At 36.0% G+C, this 23105-nt stretch overlaps 1 protein-coding gene across 1 annotated transcript; it reads left to right on the top strand.

Annotated features, from left to right (window-relative positions):
- Positions 1-411: 411 nt before the first annotated feature.
- Positions 412-20553, top strand: LOC125679507 (uncharacterized). Its single transcript, XM_048918766.2, has 12 exons — positions 412-464; positions 1106-2619; positions 4715-4788; positions 4950-5026; positions 10758-10784; positions 10976-11118; positions 11229-11457; positions 11841-12008; positions 12176-12248; positions 19872-19988; positions 20237-20275; positions 20370-20553. The coding sequence occupies exons 2-11, from the start codon at positions 1107-1109 to the stop codon at positions 20273-20275; spliced, it is 2460 nt and encodes an 819-aa protein (XP_048774723.2). The 5' UTR covers positions 412-464; position 1106; the 3' UTR covers positions 20370-20553.
- Positions 20554-23105: the final 2552 nt, after the last annotated feature.

Here is a 23105-nt window from a genome sequence, read left to right on the forward strand (position 1 = left end):
AGTAATCCGTAGTCAAACTCAGTGTGCCAAGAACGGCCTTACAGTCGGTATGAAACAAGTCAGACAGCATTTGACCCAATGATAGGTGGTGTAGGCAAACTAGATCGTTATATATATATATATATATATCTTTTGTAAAACTTTTGTAAAACTCGTTACACTCTGAAGAGCCGAACTACACGGCGAAAGCGCTAAGTGTAATTAATTAAATGTGGATCATGTGTACTTAGTCATCGTTGGATATATTTTTTCTACTTATTACCATAGACATTTTGTGCAATATATATAATTCAGAATTCTAAGTTAAAGGTAGATCTATCCAGAGTACGGAATCATCCAGTTTCTACACAGATTTTCTTTATCTTCTCTTTTTCGTTGATCGAGACACCTTTGATTAATTGCGTAACCGAACAACCTTATCATCTGAATAAATGTAGTATCGGGGAGGAGGTGATCGAGACAAGGTGCGTATCTGTTAGATTTCTCTGTTTTCTGCCATGAATTAAAAGTTGTTATGATTGAACCGGTAAATATTTATTATCTCAAAATGATGAAATAAAAACTAGTAATTTTTTCATTATTCTCTCCATTGAAAATATTTCCTTTTCTTTCAAAAAGGAAGAAATCATCGAATGAAAGAAAACAATCTTCGTCTTTCAGTTTTCGTTAAAACTGTCTTTTTAAAAGTTTTGTTTAAATGTGCCCTTGCCTGACTGACTGTAGTATACCCACAGCCTCTAATTTTGACCCCATCTTACTATCGTGGGATTTTTATTCAGAATTTATAATTCTATGGTGTGCTAAATAAAACACGGCTGTTTTTATTGCCTTTGCTATTTAGAGTCCATTTTGAAAAACAATCAAAAGTTGTAACATACTCAAGAGAAAACATTTGTCTTCCTACCTACTGATACCCTTGATATGAAGTTAGGAACCGGCTAACACAGATTCTTTTATGGATAGCCATGATTTTATAGATTTAACGGATCTGCTTAATATATTCCGATATTGATTTTTTTCAAAACAATTTGATTGTACCTCATGCTCGCGTAAATATGAACTTGGTACGGAAAGAAAGATGTTTCTCTCCTTCGTTTACTTGCAGAATGTTGTCATTGAATGCACTAGAGTGTTTCTTCGTAGTATTTCTGGTTTCTTGGAATACTTCAAGCAATGCCACAGGGAGTTCTTCAACAGCAGTAGAAGTAAGTTATGTAATGCCAGATACTGAAAACACAACAAAATCCTATTCATTGGATATGACCAAACGTCTCTCTATGACGACCATTTACTCTGTTGAGACTTCCGAAGAGAATTACACCACAGTCGTTTCGGATGCTAAGAAAATGGCCCAAAGCAGTACACCAGTATTACTCAACAGTTTACAAAGTAGTGCACCAGTTTCAAATACCAGTAACAACAGTAGTGCACCATATACCGATACACACACTACTGTACCAACTACCATCAGTGAAAGAACAGTCTCAGATATCAGGACCAGTAGTACTGTACCAGTTACCAGCAGTGATAGAACAGTCTCAGATATCAGGACCAGTAGTAGTGTACCAGTTACCAGCAGTGATAGAACAGTCTCAGATATCATGACCAGCGGTAGTGTACCAAATACCAGCAGTGATAGAACAGTCTCAGATATCATGACCAGCAGTAGTGTACCAGATACCAGCAGTGATACAACAGTATCAGATATTATGACCAGCAGTAGTGTACCTGATACCAGCAGCGATGGAACAGTCTCAGATATCATGACCAGCAGTAGTGTACCAGATACCAGCAGTGATACAACAGTCTCAGATATCAGGACCAGCAGTAGTGTACCAGATACCAGCAGTGATACAACAGTCTCAGATATCAGGACCAGCAGTAGTGTACCAGATACCAGCAGTGATACAACAGTCTCAGATATCAGGACCAACAGTAGTGTACCAGATACCAGCAGTGATACAACAGTCTCAGATATCAGGATCAGCGATAGTGTACCAGTTACCAGCAGTGATACAACAGTCTCAGATATCATGACCAGCGATAGTGTACCAGTTACCAGCAGTGATACAACAGTATCAGATATCATGACCAGCAGTAGTGTACCAGATACCAGCAGTGATACAACAGTCTCAGATATCATGACCAGCAGTAGTGTACCAGATACCAGCAGTGATACAACAGTCTCAGATATCATGACCAGCAGTAGTGTACCAGATACCAGCAGTGATATAACAGTCTCAGATATCATGGCCAGCAGTAGTGTACCAGATACCAGCAGTGATACAACAGTCTCAGATATCAGGACCATCAGTAGTGTACCAGATACCAGCAGTGATACAACAGTCTCAGATATCATGACCAGCGATAGTGTACCAGATACCAGCAGTGATACAACAGTTTCAGATATCATGACCAGCAGTAGTGTACCAGATACCAGCAGTGATACAACAGTCTCAGATATCATGACCAACGATAGTGTACCACAAACCGTAACTGACACCAGTACGTTATCAAAATCCCCCATCAACAGTTCACCATCATCTTCAATCCAGTCATCTCCGAGTACAACTTTATCTGCGTCAACCACTCCTCCTATCTATTTTACTCCAAGCGTAGGTGAGACTTTCTATCATAAAAATTCAAGAAATTAGATCTTATAGAATGAAAACTTCAATTTACATTATCAATATACTTCATCGCTTTTAAAAGGATGAAAAACACAGGGATGTAATTTGTCGGTTACTTTATACAAAGGGATATAGAACTTTCCTGTTCGTCATAAAAATATTTTCATGTGCTTATGCATTTGACATTCTATCACTCAATTTCATCAAACTTGCAGGAAGATACCTTGTTTTCTATGGGTTTTCAAAGCGGTGACCGTAGCCTAATTGGGACACTCGCTTTACAACTGGAGTTACCATGTTAGAATATCAATTCTGTCAAATGCCTTCAACCTAGAGAAATTCCAAAACTTCATATGGACAAAATTTAATCTTTATTTCAGTGCATTTATTGTTTTTGGAAAAAGGAAATATTCATATCTAGTGATCAGTTATTCAAAATTTACTTTCTCAAGCTCTGATTCTACGCTCAAGTACTCTGAAGTTGATATTAAAAAAATATACTGGAGTTCCTCGTTGACAATATCTTCGTAATCTTAGATGATCAAATCTTCAAACGGTCTGTTGGAATTCTCATGGGTACGAATTGTGCTATTTTGTTAGGTGACCTGTTTTCATATTTTTATGAGGCAGAATTTCTTCAAAAGCTTTCACATGGGAAGAAAAAACCTCTCTTGCTGTGGCCTTCAACTCGACATTTAGTTATATCGACGACGCTCTATCTATTAACAATAATAATTTTCATTCAGATGTCAATTCGATATATCCCAATGAACTCGAAATAAAAGACATCAGTGTTCCACATCTGGTTCGTACTAATATATCTGATTGAGCATAGATGTTAACAGCAAACTAACAACTCTACTTCATGACAAACGGGAAGACTTCAGCTCCTCCATCGTCAACTTTCCATATATATGTAACAATTTACATTATCACCTGCATATGGTGTTTATATATCTCAACTGATTCGATATGCAAGAGCTTGTTCTGCGTATAGTCAGTTTTTAAATCGAGGTAAGCTACTGACAAACAAGTTGATGGTACAGGGGTTTGAACAGTCTCGATTGAAGTCAGCATTTCGCAAGTTCTATGGTCGTTATAACGATCTAGTTCGTCACTACAACCTCGCATTGGGTCAAATGCTGTCTGACGTGTTTCATACCGATTGTTAAGCCGTTCTTGGCACACTGATTTTGACTGCGGATAACTCCGTTTACCTGATCAAGATATAGGGCTCACGGTGGGTGTGACCGGTCGACAGGGGGTGCTTACTCCTCCTAGGCACCTGATCCCACCTCTGGTGTGTCCAGGGGTCCGTGTTTGCCCAACCATCTATTTTGTATTGCTTATAGGAGTTATGAGATTGATCACTGTTCGTTATCTTCACCTTTTCCCTTGAATGATTGGCATAAGTAAACTTTTCTAATCATCAGTTTTTCTGTCGTCTGTCATCATGATAGCTGTTGTTGTTATCGTGTAACTGTCACATTTTCAACATATTTTCCACAAATATTTTTCAAAAATCAAGGACCATGCTCCCTTGCATGGAAGATATGTGTGGGGAATAATGAAACTAGGGTTGCTATTTCAAAAATCTTCTTTTCAAGGACCTCTTCACCAGAAAAACCGATACTTCAAGCAAATTTCCTTATATAGTGACTTCATACGTTTGTTCAAGTCAAGAAATTAGAACCAAAACTGGGGTGCTCAAATATCAAGCGTTCTCATTCAGTTAGATTCAAGCTTGTTCAAACCATGGTAACTCGGGGTTGGGGTGGGATCACAATTGTAATTTGATATTTACATGGGAATAGATAAGAACAATTTTTAAAAATCTTTTTAAAAAATAATATTTCAAAATATTTTTTAGAAAGATTTTTAACCATTGTTAAAATTTGGGATATACTTTTAAAAAACAAAGGTATGAAGTGTTTGATTCAATTCTAATTATTCAAGACTATCAATTAATTTTCATATCTCAACCCCAGTGCTATTTGGATAGTAAGAAATGCTTCCCTGATTAAAAAACCCCAGAAACTTGTAATAAGAAGGCTCTTGTAATTTTGTATACTTGTTTTACTTAGAGAATGCTGTATTCTCAATCCATTTCAATATTCAACTAAATACATGCGAAAATGAAACAGAGGCCAATGAAATAGTAAGTGGATTTTCCCCATCAAATTTTATTCTTGTTATTTTATAATATTTGTAATCTTTTCGCGTTCTTTCTCTCTTTGTTATTTTATTTTCATCAAGTGTATATCTGAAGTAAATAATTAAGTGAATATATTAATTAATGTGAATTTCACACCGTTTCAGGGAATGGGAATAAAGACAGCTTTGATTGCAAACATAACAGAACTCGTGTCTATACAGTTATTGCTTCACAAATGCAGGTACAGTAAATATATCTAGTGAAAGTGATTCAAAACTCATAACCCTCATTATTACTTGCTGGGTCCAGAAAGTGTTCTACCAAACCCTATCTTTACTTCTCATGAAAATATTAACAGCTGTGAACTTCAAACTTACTGTGCTACTACATATGCCAGAGGTGGTATAAATCAACCGTGGATTGTAAAAAATTTAAAGAACTTTTAGTAAATTTGAAATCGCATAACTTTTCTCAAATCAATAACATCAAACGTATGAATTTTCAACATTTTACACGACCATTCCTCACGATAAATTAAAGACTAGACTTTTTGATATCATAGAGAGTTGCTTCTTTAACAAAAATGGAAAACGCAAATATTCATATCTAGTGATCAGTCATCCAAAAATTACTTTGTTAAACACTACTCTGATTCCATGCACAAATACTCTTGAAATAAAAAAATATGCTGGAGTTCCTCATTGACAATATCTTCGTGGTCTTTGGTGATCAGGTCTTCCAACAGTCTGTTGGAATTTCCAGGGCACGAATTGTGCTCCATTGTTTGCTGACTTGTTTTTATCTTCATATGAAGCAGAATTTATTTAAAAACTTCTACGTGAGAAGAAAAAATGTCTTGCTGTGTCCTTCAACTCGACATTTAGATATATCGACGACCTACGTTTTATTTATTAACAATAATTATTTTCATTCATATGTCGATTCGATATATCCAAGTGAACTCGAAAAAGATACCACAGAGTCGTCCATTTCAGCTTCATACTTGGATATTCAATTGAAAGTAGATACTAACGGCAAACTAACAACTCAACTTTATGGCAAACGGAATTATTTCAGCTTCTCCATCGTCAACTCCCCATATTTATCTAGCAATCTTCCGTTATCACTTGCATATGGTGTTTATATCTCTCAATTCTCAACTGATTCGATACACAAGAGCTAATTCTGCGTATGGTCAGTTTTTAAATCGAGGCGGACTACTGACAAACAAGTTGATGGTGCAGGGGTTTCAACAGTCTCGTTTAAAGTCAGCATTTCGCAAATTCTATGATCGTTATAACGATCCAGTTTGTCAATACAACCTATCATTGGGTCAAATGCTGTCTGACCTGTTTCATACCGATTGTTAGACCGCTCTTGGCACACTGATTATGACTGCGGATAACTCCGTATACCTGATCAAGAGATAGAGCTCAAGGCGGGTGTGACCTGTCGACAAGGGATTCTTACTCCTCCTAGGCAACTGATCCCACCTCTGGTGTGTCCAGGGGTCCGTGTTTGCCCAACTCTCTATTTTGTATTGATTATAGGAGTTATGAAATTGATCACTGTTCGTTAGGTACATCATGACATCGTATGTGTACTTGACGATAACAGTTGTGCTATACTTTTATTGCTCGACCTCTCTGCGGCTTTCGATGACATAGACAACAATATCCTATTGCAACGTATGGACATGTTTGGTTTCACTGGTTCTGCATTGAAATGGATGAAATCCTATCTTAGTGATAGATATCAACGTGTTGCCGTCGGTTCATCATTGTCCGATGCTTGTCCGCTCGAATGTGGTGTACAGTAAGGCCCAGTCCTGGGTCCGAGCCGCTACTGTCTTTTTTCAAAGCCCCTAAGGGAAGAATGCAGACGTCATGATATGACGTATCATATATACTCCGATGACACCCAGATCTACGAGGGCTGTAATGTGTATTGTATCACAATGCGATAACGGTTTGCACAATTTCGTGGATGATGATACTCCTGAATAGCTGTATTCAATACCTTTTCAACGGTATAAACATGAACCTTCACATAGTTTTAAAATTATAATCATTTCAATAGAACCATTCGTTGACCACTGTCAAATGATTGGGAAGCGGGTTGAGAATATTGAAAAAATTAGAGCTTATATAAAAGTTCGCACAAAACTCGGTCATTCGGTAATGCAGATTTTTAATGAATTGGGGGAAGTTTATGGGCCTGAGAAGGTATCTTATGAGACAGTTCGTAGGTGGAGAAAGAAATCTCTGACTGGTAAAGAGTCCGTCAAAAATGCAGCAAAATCTGACCGACCTGTGACTGTAACAGGCAAGGCAAATGTCTCAAAAGTCAGGGAAATAATGGAAAATGATGGTAGATACACGATTTGTGATATTGCCAAGGCTGTTGGCAGATTGCTATCGCGGGTGCATTTCACTTTGAAGCGTATTTTGAAAGTACGAAAGATTTCTGCCAAATGGATACCGCATATATTGACAGATGACCAAAAATGGGTACGAGTACAAACCGCTAAGCAATTGCTGAAAATGTTTCCCAAATTCAGACAATTTGCAAACATTGTTACTGGTGACCAAACATGGGTTCACTATTTCGAACCAGTAAGAAAAATTGGAAACAAAATATGGCTAACTAAACACGGTAGAAGGCCTGTAATTGCCAAAAGAACCATAAGCACAAAGAAGATTCTTTATTGCATATGTTTCTCATGTGATGGTATAACCCTACAAATTCCGATGCCGAAGGGCAAAAGTGTTACAGGTCAGTATTACCGATATGCAAGGTGAAGATAACGAACAGTGATCAATCTCATAACTCCTACAAGCAATACAAAATAGATAGTTGGGCAAACACGGACCCCTGGACACACCAGAGGTGGGATCAGGTGCCTAGGAGGAGTAAGCATCCCCTGTTGACCGGTCATACCCGTCGTGAGCCCCATATCCTGATCAGGTAAACGGAGTTATCCGCAGTCAAAAATATTATATTAAAAAGGCTCAAGAAATATTATCATAAACGACGCCCTGTGTCAGGATTTAGGCATGTTCATCTACTTCATGATAATGCTCCATCACATACATCTGAGCTTGGGAAGCATTTTTTAAAGTCGGAGAAAGTTACCGTTTTGCCACACCCACCATACCCTCCAAATCTAGCCCCATGCAACTTTTTCCTTTTTCCAAAACTTAGAAAGTTTTTATCTGGTCGTCCTTACAAGCCCCGACAAGCCCTTGGCGCAACCATTAGTCAGTGTCTCAGAGGTCTACCTAAATCAGCGTACCGTGACGCATTTCAGAAATGGATTCAGAGATTGAAATTATGCATTTCAAACCGCAGAGAATACTTTGAAAGGATGTAATGTTTATTTCACTATTTGAATCGAATGCTTTTGAGATATCGTACAATACACATTACATATCGAACAACCCTCGTATATCATCGTTGAACCTGGTGACAATTGAACCGATATGTCTGAAAGACTCTCAAGTTGTTTATCTGACATACGTATGTGGATGAGTATCAACCTCCTCAAACTAAATGAAGATAAAACTGAACTTGTAGTCTTCGCACCAAAACACAGACTAAAATTAGCAGTTTTGATTTTAAATTGGTGACTATGTTGTAAGTGATTCCTCTTTCGTTAGAAATTTAGACGTATTCTTTGACAAATCTATTATCATGGAAAAACACTGTCTCTCTATTTCCCGCTCAGCATATGTGAACATTCGCAGAGTTGGCTGTATCCGTCCATTTATCAATGATGAAGCATGTAAAACTCTTGTAAACTCGTTAGTTACATGCAGATTAGATTACGGAAATGCATTGTTTTATGGTATTCATTCTCAACACATCAGAATTCAATATAAGATCCTTCTTCATACTTTCAAATATCTCAACAACCTATCTCCAGTTTACATAAATGATATCCTTACAGTTTACAATCCCACACGAACACAAAGATCCGAATATCTGCATCGTACGAAAACATATGGGGATCGACGTTTGGATAAGGCCCCATCGAGTTTCTGGAACTCTCTGCCTTTTAAACTCAGACAATGTACTTCACTGTAATCCGAACTTATATACAAGTATGTTCTACTGCAGGGAAACATCTATGCATTTGATTGGATGACAATCCAGAAATATAAGGCCATGAACCTGCCAAGAATAGATGGGATACAAAATGGTTTCGATAGATCTATATACTTCATCGCTTCGTGAAATAAACATTAATTTTAACGCTACTGAAATTCAAGATTTGGCTATATTGAGCTTGAATTTTACCAAATAAACATAATCAAGCTCAAGTTAAAAAATAAATTTCAATTTTGAAAATACATGAGTGTATGAACTGTGGCGCTTCACGCCGGACTTACATTCTGCTTTCACTTTATCGGAACTTCCAGTCATGAAAATAGACGTGCTACATTTTTCCAAGATTCATATGTGCATTCTTTACAACTACAACAAATTCATGAGGACATCGCTATCATTAAAACTTTTAGAGATATCCATGACAAAGACAATCATACAATGACAAAATGTTATGTAATACGTTTTGACTGAAATTTGCTGTGAAAACTTGAAGTACATAAAACACATGTGATAAAAAGGATTTAGTCTGTGATATAATATATATAAATTTATGATTTTACTACAAAGATATTCGACATAGCAATGCATTCTTAAGATATTTTATTAATAGATATTAACGGCAAGCTAACAACTAAACTTTATAACAAACGGGATGCATTCAGCCGCTCAATCGCCAATTTTCAATATTGATGATTATCTCCTGCATATGGTGTTTCTGTCTCAACTGATTCTATACGCAAGACCTTGTTTTGCGTATGATCATATTTTAAATCGAGGCAGGTTACTGACAAAAAAGTTGATGTTACAGGGTTTTCAACAGTCTCGTTTAAAGTCAGCATATTCTATGGTCGTTATAAAGATCTAGTATGCCAATACAAACTATCATTGGGTCATATGCTGTTTGACGTGTTTCATACCGATTGTTAGACCGTTCTTTGCATACTGAATATAACTACGGATTACTCCGTTTACCTGATCAATATAGAGGGATTATTGCAGGTTTAACTGGTCGACAGTAGATGCTTACTCCTGCTAGGTAGATGATCTTACCTCTGATGTGTCCAGGGGTCCGTGTTTGCCCCACTCTACATCTTGTATTATTTATGGAATTTATGTTTATCACTTTTTGTTATCTCCACGTTTTCATGTAAGTGATGAGGGCGCCAACATTAGATTGTACGTTTTTGCACTTCAATCTAACTTTGAACTTTTCCCCCTCAAATTTGTCATTGGATCAATTGGTGCCAGCGAAACGCAAAAGATTTAATTCCCAAAATGAAAGCAGATTGATATTCGTTCTCACAAAATGAATGTTTTGTTTTGGTGATACATGTATAATAATAGGCTTATATTATTGTGTGTGAATTCAGCTCATATGTAAACAAGTAAAGGACACTATTTCAAGGCCTTTCATTACTGTTAGTTAGTATTTTTCACTAATATATTTTATTCCTAATATATTGTTTGCATGCATTTTATTCTGACCCATAACAAAATTTAATGCCATATATAGTTTTTCAGGTTTGGTGGGGGTGGTGTAAAGTTAGCAATAGACAACTTGATTATTCTGTAAAAAATAATAATATGTTTATACATTTTAAAAATGTTTTACAATTATTCTACCGTAAGACCCTTGCATGAATATTTTTCTTCACAACGTTAAAACTACTATATGAAGAAAGACTGTCTCCTATCGACTGGAAATGGTAAAAATTAATCAAAATCTCAGTGAATACCTACGCATGATTTCTAATGTAATTGAATTCATCAATTACATTGATGAAATATCTTAACATTTCAAAACTATAGAATTGAATATCTACTTTATAGAATTCTTTCAATGTCTATCTTATATATTTAAGTGGGCAGCCAAACTTAAGAAGAAGAAGGTTAGTATTTTTCTGTTTGACGTTTTCCACAGCTAGAATCATTCATTAATATTTAGAATCGCTTGAATGTCTTTGACGACAATATTCTCAATAACGATATTGTTTCTTGGATTAACATCTTCAACATATATACACTTTTTCTTAATTCGTACTACACCGCTTTCCGGTCAAACATTATTTAATGATTGCAGATCCACAAACGCAGAACTTTTATATAAACATTTTCAAGTAACTGCGGGATTTCATAAGACTACAAAGACTGACAAGATTGGCATTGGGATTAAAAATCAACTGATGCAAATATCCAAAATCAACGCGACTGGAATTAATTCAGGTATGGCTTCTTTTTTTGTAAATTTCAACACAAAATAAATTAACATTTGTTCTAGCTAATACTGATAACTTTCGTTATTTTTCATAAAACATGCTACATTTAACTTTAAGATGTCCATGCAAGTTTGAGTTATCAGTTCAAAAACTGGTGCAACTCTGATGTATGCCAAAATGAGAGACTTAAATATAAAGGATACACCTGCATGCAGGAGGTGAATAAAACTGGGGAATACATTGGGTGTCACATACAGTCACTGTGTCTGTCAGAGGAATCATACTGTGAAAATAGCGGGGTGTGTGAAATTGGAGTGTTGAAAAATGAATACCAGGCTCAGTGCAGGTTTGTCTAAAACTCTCTCTCTCTCTCTCTCTCTCTCTCTCTCTCTCTCTCTGATAAGGGTGATGATCATCTTAAGAAGTCATATATATATATATATATATATATATATATATATATATATATATAAGCACTGAAGTTCCAACAACACCCGATACCTCAAAGTGTCGGATCCACAACATGGATACAAGGTCAAATACAAAAAATTATACAAAGCACTAAAATGACCAACGACACGAACAACCAGATTGTCAAATTTTTGGGACGACCCGTCCCTTTGTCAGAATTACATAATGTGGCCAATATCAACAGAGAATAATAACAAAAACTATTATATTTTCCAGACAATTTCGGATTGCATTAATTTATAGTATATGTATTTTTAGATGTACTGATTCCATGCTTTTCACATTTTCGGGATTACATTGCGAAAAGAAGGCCCTGAAGTTGGACATAGCCCTCTATACAGCAGGCGGAATTGGTGTTCTTATTATAATTATATTTCTGATCATCATTGGGGTTGTGTATCAACGAATGAAAAAGGCAGTTTTGAAGTAATTTTTTTCTATCCATATATCCATATTTTGCACAATGTACATCTTCTTTTAGTAAACTGAATAATTTTATCAGAGTTTATGTCATAATACAATTTTGTCTGTGGTTTATATGATATATAATAACTGGTTTTTTCCCCAATTAAATGTTGGGAACTTTATTGAAGGAAATCCATTCTCGAAGATTCTAAGATGTTAGACACTTCTGGGGAACGATATGAGGAATTAACAAGCAGTCAGGTATGCTTGCATTTGTATTTTTCAAAACACACATAATTAGATAGGTTACATGAGGAATATGTTTTGGTTCCAGCTGACAAAGCTAGTAACAACATTATCATTTATGTTTATCAGCTTCAATTACCCAAACTCTGCTCACTGTAGCTCGTTTTTGCTGTCATAAAAAATCTGAACAAAGAATGATTGAGATTGAAAATTTGTCATTTATTACAATACCAAAATGACGAAAGAAATCTTCAACATAAGATTTTGGGGGAAATCAGATAATACATTCTACATGAAAGTACCTGCAAAGCTAAATTACTCAAAGTCTGATTTCCCCCAAAGAAGACAAAATAACTTAAATAATGCTACGCTATAAGATGACAAATAAAAATTCATCAAAACAAACCCAGAGCAAAAAGATGGCGAACAAATAAGGCCACAAGATATGAAACACAGTATCATATCGGCGCCATCCAAGGTGAGCAGAGAGAAATAACTAGTTTGACTGTGGAGAGTTAATAAACATTTATCACACATGAACAGTTAAATACTGACCCGATTGCAATTAACAGTGTATATGGTTACCAAAGTTGACACATTCCTGTGTTATAACATAAAGGATATTGTATATAACAAGACATACTTTGGACATATCTGTGTATAAAATGATAGCGTAACTAAGTGAGTCAGTAAGGTATATTGCACCAACCACATATAGCAATGTATACAGTACCAATGTGTAGCATATAAAACAGAAAAAAATTTCTCTACAACTTGCAAAAAAGAATTACTACAAAGAAAATATAACAGATACCAACTTGCAAAAAACCTATTTTGTTTAAATATTTACATAGTACCAAACTTTTTGCAGCAGTTAAACACTGACCTGCTCGAAGTCTTAAATTGTAAGGCTCATTATTACAACTGTATTTCAAACGAAGTTGGAATTAACTCCACTTTTGGTAATCGTATTTATACTCCAACTGCCCTTTCAAAACAGGAAATTCTTCAAAACCATGCTTCAGTTTTATGCACATTTGGTATCCCAGTCGGTGGGGCGAATGAATATGAGTTACCGTACTTATACTGGATGCCTAAACTACATAAAATCCTTACAAAGATACATCGCTGGATCCAGTAAGTCCTCTACCAAGCCCTAATGTTTGCTCCTGACGGAAATATTAACCGCTGTGAAGGAGAAACGTCAAACTTACTGTGCGACTACATATGCCAGAAGTGGTGTAAATCAAATGTGGATTCTAAAAAATTCTAAAGAACTTTTAGTTAATTTCAAATAGCAAAAGTTTTCTCAGATCAACATCAAAAGCTATGACTTTTCAACACTTTACACGACCATTCCTCACGATAAATTAAAGACTAGACTTTTTGACATCATAGACAGTTGCTTCTTCAATAAAAATGGAAAAAGGAAATATTCATATCCATGGATTAGTCATCCAAAAACTTACTTTGTTAAACACCACTCTGATTCCATGCACAAGTACTCTGAAGTTGAAATAAAATATATGCTAGATTTCCTCACTGACAATATCTTTGTGGTCTTTGGTGATCAGGTCTTCCAACAGTCTGTTGGAATTCCCATGGGCACGAATTGTGTTCCTTTGTTAGCTGACCTGTTTCTATAATCATATCAAGGAGAATTTATTCACAAACTTATACGCGAGAAGAAGAAATCTCTTGCTGTGGCCTTCAATTCGACATTTAGATACATGCAAGGTGAAGATAACGAACAGTGATCAGTTTCACAACTCCTACAAGCAATACAAAATAGATAGGTGGGCAAACACAGACCCCTGGACACACCAGAGGTGGTATCAGGTGCCTAGGAGGAGCAAGCATCCCCTGTTGACCGGTCACACCCGCCGTGAGCCCCATATCCTGATCAGGTAAACGGAGTTATCCGCAGTCAAAATCAGTGTGCCAAGATCGACGACGTTTTGTCTATTAAGTAAGGGTTAATGTACGAGTATCGCTCCATTGCTTTTAAGGAATGGAATGATACGAGTATATTGACCCACTTAAAATCCACCTTTGCTAAACTAAACTTTGTGCAATTTAATCATGTCTTACGTTTTTCATTCTTTTGTTGCATGCATTTATATCTACTTGTATAAAGGTTGACCTACTTTCCGAACACTCCATTCCTGAAAAATAATGGAGTGTTCGAACAAAAGAATGACGCCATAGGTGGATTTTAACAATGATAACTTTCATTCATATGTCGATTCGATATATCACTGTGAACTCGAAATAAAAGACACCAAAGAGTCGTCCACTCTGCTTCATACTTAGATATTCAATTGAAAGTAGACATTAACGGCAAACTGCACTCTCAACTGTATGACAAGATTTAAGTTTCTCCATCGTCAACTTCCCATATTTATGTAGCAATATTCCATTATCACCTGCATATGGTGTTTATATCTCTCAACTGATTTGATACGCAAGAGCTTGTTCTGCGTATAGTCAGTTTTTAAATCGAGGCAAGCTATTGACAAACAAGTTGATGGTACAGGGGTTTGAACAGTCTCGATTGAAGTCAGCATTTCGCAAGTTCTATGGTCGTTATAACGATCTAGTTCGTCAATACAACCTATCATTGGGTCAAATGCTGTCTGATATGTTTCATACCTATTGTTAGGCCATTCTTGGCACACTGATTTTGACTACGGATAACTCCGTTTGCCTGATTAGGATATAGGGCTCACGGCGGATGTGACCGGTCGACAGGGGATGCTTACTCCTAGGCACCTGATCCCACCTCTGGTGTGTCCAGTGGTCCGTGTTTGCCCACCTATTTATTTTGTATTGCTTGTAGGATTTATGAGATTGATCACTGTTCGTTATCTTCACCTTTCATACAGTATATGAAATGAATAACATGATTTTTAGTTTTTCGTTTTACAAATATTAATCTTACAAACACATGGCATGTCAAACTTTGCAGATTTAATCTTTTCCATTAGTATTATATATTTTCCATTTGAATTGTGTATTTTCCATTTGTATTGTATAATTTTTCATTTTTATTCCATAATTTTCATTTACATTGTGAAACTTTTATTTTGCATTGTATATTTTCCATTTGTATTTTAAACGTTTTCAGTTGTATTATTTTTCATCTATATTGTACCCGAGGGATTGTTTATTTTGATTTGTTATGAAGGATTTCATTGCTCGAGATTTAGCCTGTATTGTGTTGAAAACGGGTAAAAATGCATTGGTCTCGCACAAGGTTCATAAGCGATGGGTTCAGTAGAATAAAAAAAAGAGAAGATAACGAACGGTGATCAATCTCATAATTCCTATAAGGAATACAAACTTAAGATTAGGTCAAACACGGACCCTCTGGATACACCACAGTTGGGATCAGGTGGCTAGGATGAGGAAAGCTGCCCATATTGACCAGACACACCCGCTGCAAGCCCTATATCTTTATCAGGTAAACTGAGTACCCCGTAGTCAAAATTAGTACGGCCTAACAGTTGAAACGACAGCACAAGACGTACTGACAGTTTGTAATTGCACATAAGATCGCTATTACGACCATAGAATTTGAGAAAAGACTTAAAACGAGCTTTTGAATAAATTCTGCTCCATAAGAATAAACAAACAAGTCAACTATTAAAGGAACATAATTCGTGTCCATGGGAAATCCAAAAGACAGTGCATATAGGTAAATATATACTATACAAATGAAAATTAAAAACACACAGAGGGAAAAAAAGAGAATGAAATGAAAAATTATACGATACAAATGGACAAGATCGTAACGTTTGACATCCCATACAAACACGTACTACCGGTATATAGTTTTCTATAGAAATCAAAATATGAGACTTTAAAATTCGGTTGAGCATCACTGAAGAGACATTATTTGTCGAAATGCGCATCTGGTGCATCAAAATTGGTACCGTATAAGTTTTACATTATGACCCCTGGGTCGAGGCCTCTGCTGGTGGACTGTTAGACCCCGAGGGTCTCTACAGCCCAGTAGCTAAGTACTTCGTTACTAGCTTGAAAATACGGATGTATATTTAATTGCTGTTATAAAATTTAGAAATTCATTTCAAAATTAAGGATTATCTCCCTCATGCATAGCTCTTATCCTTGGACGAATTTGGCTCCACTTTTTTGGCACGTTGTTTTTGGCTATATTTAGCTCCAAAACTTCATAGTTATTTCGGATTTCAAACATTTCGGTTGAGCATCACTGAAGAGACATTGTTTGTCGAAATGCGCATCTGGTGCATCAAAATTGGTACCGTATAAGTTTTACGCACATGTAAAGTACACACATGTATATCGAACAATGTATATTATCAAGCCTCAGACAAATTGTTGAAATCTAATTGTTGGGACGTCGGCAAGAACGGATTGTTTGACATTGGGGAGGCGAACTGGGTCGAAAAGGGGGGGGGGTTCTAACTAACATGATTTGACCTGATGCGGAAAATGGTGTGAAAAGAAAACCCGTATCGGGCGAGGCGGGTTTTCTTTTCACACCATGTATTTTTCCATATCAGGTCACTAACTCCTTCGCCTCGCCCGATATGGGTTTTCTTTTCACACCATGTATTTTTCCGTATCAGATCACTAACTTAAGAATACATACAATGTAGTACTACATTTACATTTGAAAATTTTCAAGGTAATTCTATTGGTTTTAAAACTATTACTACTCTTGTTGTTTTAATCATTTATGTTTCTCTGCCATTCAACACAAAAGACTAATTCCTTGATGATTGATTGTATATTGTTTAACATTCCGCTTGAGAATTATTCACTCGGTGAGTCTCGACGTCACCATTGCCAGTGAAGGGCTACAACATTTAGGCCTTTGCTCGTCGGTTATGGCCTTTGAACAGGGAGGGATCTTTATTGTGCAACACCTGCTGTGACACGGGGCCTCAAGTTTTGCAGTCTCATCCGAAGGACCGCCTCATTGAATCGCCTCTCGTGACAAACAAGGGGGTACTGAGGACCTATTTTAACCCAAATCCCCATGCGAAAAGTCCTTGATGAAATTTTTCAATATCTTGCGTCAGTTTTAATCACATTTAATATCCCAGTTAATGGGATGAATGAATGAAAGGTGAAGATAACTAACAGTGATCAATCTCATAACTCCTATAAGCAATACAAAATAGAGAGTGGACAAACACGGACCCCTGGATATACAAGAGGTGGGATCAGTTGTCTAAAAGGAGTAAGAATCCTGTGTCGACCGGTCGCACCCGCCCTGAGCCCTATATCTTGATCAGGTAAACGGAGTTATTCGTAGTCAAAATCAGTGTGTCAAGAACGGCTTAACAATCAGCATGAAACATGTCAGACAGCATTTGACCCAATGATAGGTTGTATTGGTAAACTAGATCGTTATAACGACCACAGAATTTGCAAAATGCTGACTTTAAACGAGACTGTTGTAATCCCTGCACCATCAACTCGTTTGTCAGTAGCCTGCTTCGATTTAAAAACTTACCATAAGTAGAGCAAACTATTGCGTATCGAATCAGTTGAGAGATATAAACACCATATGCAGGTGATAATGGAATATTGCTACATAAATATGGGAAGTTGACGATGGAGAAGATAAAATCATCCCGTTTGTCATCAAGTTGAGTTGTTAGCTTGCCGTTACTATCTACTTTCAATAAAATATGTAAGTCTGAAGCAGAAGTGGACGACTCTGTGGTGTCTTTTATTTCGAGTTCACAGGATATATCGAACCGACATATGAATGAAAGTTATTATTGTTAATAGATGATATGTCGTTGATATATCTAAATGATGAATTGAAGGCCACAGCATGAGATTTTTTCTTCTCACGTAGGAGTTTTTAATTAGATTCTGCTTCCTATGAATATAGAAACAGGTCAGCTAACAAAGGAGCACAATTCGTGCCCATGGGAATTTTAACAGACTGTTGGAAAACCTGATCAGCAAAGACCACTAAGATATCTTCGTCAAGGTGGAACTCCAGCATATGTTTTTAAATTCAACTTCAGAGTTCTTGAGTGGCGTTTAACAAAGAAATTTTTGGATGACTGATCACTAGATATGAATATTTGCGTTTTCCATTTTTGTATGACTTACCGTGCCTATGCTGGATTCCTAAAGTTCCCAAAATCCTTACAAACATAAATACATTGCTAAATCCAGTAAATGCTCTACCAAGCCCCTATCACGAAAATATGAACTGATGTGAAGGAGCAACTTCGAACATATTGTGCCACTAGATATACCAGAAATCAAATGTGGATTCTAAATAATTCTGAAGATTTTGTAGTTAATTTGAAATCACAAAACAACATCAAAATGTATTAATTTTCAACACCTCACAAGACCATTCCTCAAGTTGAATTAAAGACCAGACTTTTTGACATCATAGAAAGTTGCTTCTACCATAAGAATAGAAAAAGGAAATATTCATATCTTGTGGTCAGTTATCAAAATTTACTTTGGTAAACACCACTCTGATTCAACGCACACGCACTCTGAAATTGATATTTAAAAAATGCTAGAGTTCCTCATTGATAATATCTTTGTAGTCTTTGTTGCTAAGGTCTCCCAACAGTCTGCTGGAATTTCCATGGGCAATAATTGTTCTCCTTTATTAGCTGACCTGTTTTTATATTCTTACGAGGCACAATTTATTCTAAAGCTAATACATAAAATATATCTTGCTGTGAGTTTCAACTCGACATTTAGATATATTGAGGACGTTTTATCTATTCACAATACTCATTTTCATTCTCCTGTTGATTTGATATGTCCCAGTAAACTTCAAATGAAAGTCACAACGGATTCTTCCTGGTCTGCTTCATGCTTAGATATTTTATTAAACATAGATGCTAACTGTAAACTAACAACATAACTTGATGATGAACGGGATGTCTTCAGTTTTTCCATTGTCATGTCTATGTAGCAATATTCCATTATCACCTGTATATGGTATTTATGTCTTTCAATTGATTGAATACACAAGAGCGTGTTCTGTGGATGGTAAGTTTTTAAATCGAGAAAGACGACTGACAAATAGAGTTGATGATACAGGGTATCAATAGTCTTTTTCAAAGTCAGCATTTCGTAAATTTTATGGCCGTTATAACGATCTAATTTACCAGTGCAACTTGTTCTTGGGTACAGTGCTGTCTGACATGTTTCATACCGATTGTGGCCGTTCTTTCCACACTGATTTTGACTACGGATTACTCTGTTTACCTGATCAAGATATATGGATTAAGGCAGTTGTGACCGGTCGACAGGGGATGCTTAATCCTCCTTAGGCACCTGATCCCTGATGTCTCTGAGACCGGGTTTGCCCTACGAGTTTTTTTCAGCTCGACTACTGTTTGTTATCTTCACCTTTTTGTAAAGATGAAAAGGTGATTGATTTATCATAAATGACAAAGAAATACAGCTGCCTGTTGCATGAAGATTACACAATATGTAAGCAATAAAAATATGGAAACGGGCAAACACATTCACTTATTGATAAAAGAAGAAGAAGGGTTGCCTTGAAATAAATCATACACTAAATAGGTAAATTATGTATGTGATATGATAAAAGTTGTATTTTTCTAAAAATTATTATAAATCATTATCATTTAGAGCTTTGACAACCATTCCTACGTTAGAGATTATGAACGTAACTGGGATATGGAGAGGAGTGCAGATACCTATGATTACATTGACAGTAGACTTAGTGAAGTCAACTACAACATGCAGGTAAAGATTGCCAATAATGTGTCAGTTTAGTACATCTATAAAAGCACTGATTTGATCACGTGTTGCACACATCCCTTGATTGGAAACAGGAGTTAAAATCAAATTGAAAGAACACAGCTGACTATTTTTTTTAAAAAGGAGATGAATATCGATTGAATACGCGATAATAACGAGTCCAATCGATGTAGCACCTCATTTGCCCCCAGAAAAGAGAAAATAGCACATTTTGGTTTTTTTTTTTTTTTCAGATAAAGCGTCCAAAACTGATCAATGATAGGTACCAATAAGTAAGTAAGAAATTTATTCACATTATCTTGTTCAGAACATATTGGTGAAGTACTAGTGTTTCATTGACTTTAAAACTATGTATCTTTGTTTCAGGTAGTTAAGGTAAACTCTGTCAAATTGAGCATGGTATTGATGGCTGCAGCGAGTGATCCAGACCCATTACATTTAGTTCATGACATTTCTGTTTTATTGATAGCTTTCTGATAAGAATGAAATGTACATATATCGTGATATAACAATATTTTGCTGATGGTAATATATATTCGTGTTTGAAGCATTTACTGTTTCTTTTCTTTATGTTTCTTTACACTGACTAATCGTTTTATAGCATTATTATCTGCGTCTTTAAAAGCGATGTCATAATTTAATGAGACATTCTACAAATGCTGTTGGGAAATTTTCATATTGTTTGAAATTAGCATAACTTTCATATGATAGTGTTTTCATGAATTATTGAGAATTGGAAAAAAAATCTCGTAATTTTTCAATGATTCTAGTTCTCGTAATAAAAATTCTAAACAGGAAAGACGAAGATAACGAACAGTGATCAATCTTATAAATCCCACAAGGAATACAAACTAAAAAGTTGGGCAAACACATACCCCTGGACACACTAGAGGTGGGATCATGTGCCTACTATCCCCTGTCAACTGGTCAAACCCGCCGTTAGCCCTATGTCTTGACCCGGTATCATATCAACATATTCACTCTATCTTTCATTCCTTCTTTACAATTCTTAAATTTCTCACATTTCGTCGTTCCGTTGATCTTAGAGGGATTATTTAATATTCTCATTTACAATGTAATATACAAAGCTGATCTACGAAGCCAACAAGGTCCAATTTCCAAGGTTCTTAATCTAATAATGGGTGCACATCAAGCATTTGTATCAATCCAAGTGAAAAGATTAAGTTATTAATGTACCCTTCTACTCCTATCCCTCTTGACCACTTCATGTATGGGTTCCACAACACACTAAATCTTTTCCGTTTAGAAAGGTGTTTCCTAGTTTGTTTGCTTTTTTGTTTTTTTCCTAACATCATGGTATCCTTGTACATGTAATTACAGTGTTTTATTGCCTCATGGTGCAAGGAAGATATATGTATGTTTCAGGTTTATAAAGGTTAATGATAATTACATAAACTTAATAATTGGGTTCCTGTTTACTAAAAGGAGCCATGTGCTTCAGCAAGAAGAAAAGACAACGACTACACTGTCTAATGCTGATAGAAATACTTGAATTTATTATCTTCCCCCTTTGCTTCATACTTGGATATTTTATTAAACGTAAATCACCTCTTACGACAAGGAAGTTATTTTCACTCGGATCCCCACGGGGAAAGGGGGATGGGGTCATTGGGGTGTTGATGAAAACTGTGTGAATTTAGTTTTTTGTCAGACATCAAACTTTTGATCTCACCCGTCAGCAATAGCGTTGCAAATTCGTTTTTCATTTCATATTCTTTTTTAAAGAGTGTTAGCTAACCTATAAAACCCCATGCAGACGATAAAAAAATTACAAAATACATATCATGATATCAACAACTAAATCCTCTGGTTCACCCCCCTCTTTTGAAAATGTTCTAGATGCGCGCCTGATAAAGAAGCAATGTTTTGTAATATAATGTAAAATTTCCCTCAGGTTTGATTTGATTTCAACATTTTGAACAATTGTTCAGGATACATCAAAATACGCTTTCTCTTTGTTCTTGCAATATTTGGCTTCAAAAGGTCTCACCCTTTTACATTGGACATGGGAAGTAATTTTGTCATCATACATGTATTTCCAGTTGCCTCTTGAAAAAGGGAATATTTCTATATTGTTTCATTCAAGACCCTGTTTTCTTATTCCTCTTCAAATATCATGTTGTTGTGAAACCTTTTTTTATCTATGATATTTTGAAAATTATCTTTATCAATTTTTTGAAACTAAAAATAGTAGTCGTTTACCTTTACATCTCTAAAAAAAAACAACAACAATAATAAAATAAAAAATAAAAACATACAGTAGTTACCTTTCAAAAAAAGAAACCATAATTGCCATACAACAATTTCTTTTTGGTGTAATTTAATTTCCTTGTCATCTTTAAAAGAGTTACTGTTTATTGGAAGCTCTATTGGAAGCTTCCGCCGTCATCGTGTGCTTTATGTCATTCGGAACATTAGTCTGGGTTATCGTTCCTGCACTTCCGGACCGGCTGATGAACAGCAACGAAATTGTCTCCGATTTTGAGTGACTTGGTTGATGTAATTAAATATTCGCGAGTTTTAAAAATATAATGAATACACGAAAGTAAAGGAGAATGTTTAACCAATTTACTGACATATGCATATCCAATGTTTTGAATGGTTTTAAGTAAGAAAAATAAAGCGAAGTTTGAACCAGGTTAGGCAGACGACGTGAAAAGATTTGCATGCCTTCTTTTCTTGTACACTGATAACGTGATTTTTACGAATACGTGGCAGAGACGAGAAATAGCAGTTTTGGTGATCTGCAATGCATACATACATAAGTAGAAAAAATAAGTATATCCCAGATAAGAAAAAAATGAGGTGATAAGGGGCGTGAGTTGGAATGATCATGATCCATGCCTCAAATGCCTGTAGTTAAAAAACATTCACTGCTACGACCCTAAGCATAGGTCTAAAGTTGTGATGCTTCATGTACAGCTGGTCACCAAAACAAAGTCCTTCGCAGATAAAGGAGACCAGTGCTGTGTTCAAGCAGATCACTCGGAACTCCTCGCGTGGCTCATACCTCGCTCACTGTGAAGTGTAGCCGAAGCGTAACGGAATCATCCGCGGATTGTCGATTGAGGCTAGCTATAT

This window comes from Ostrea edulis, chromosome 2, assembly GCF_947568905.1.
Source record: "Ostrea edulis chromosome 2, xbOstEdul1.1, whole genome shotgun sequence".
NCBI classification, from domain to species: domain Eukaryota; kingdom Metazoa; phylum Mollusca; class Bivalvia; order Ostreida; family Ostreidae; genus Ostrea; species Ostrea edulis.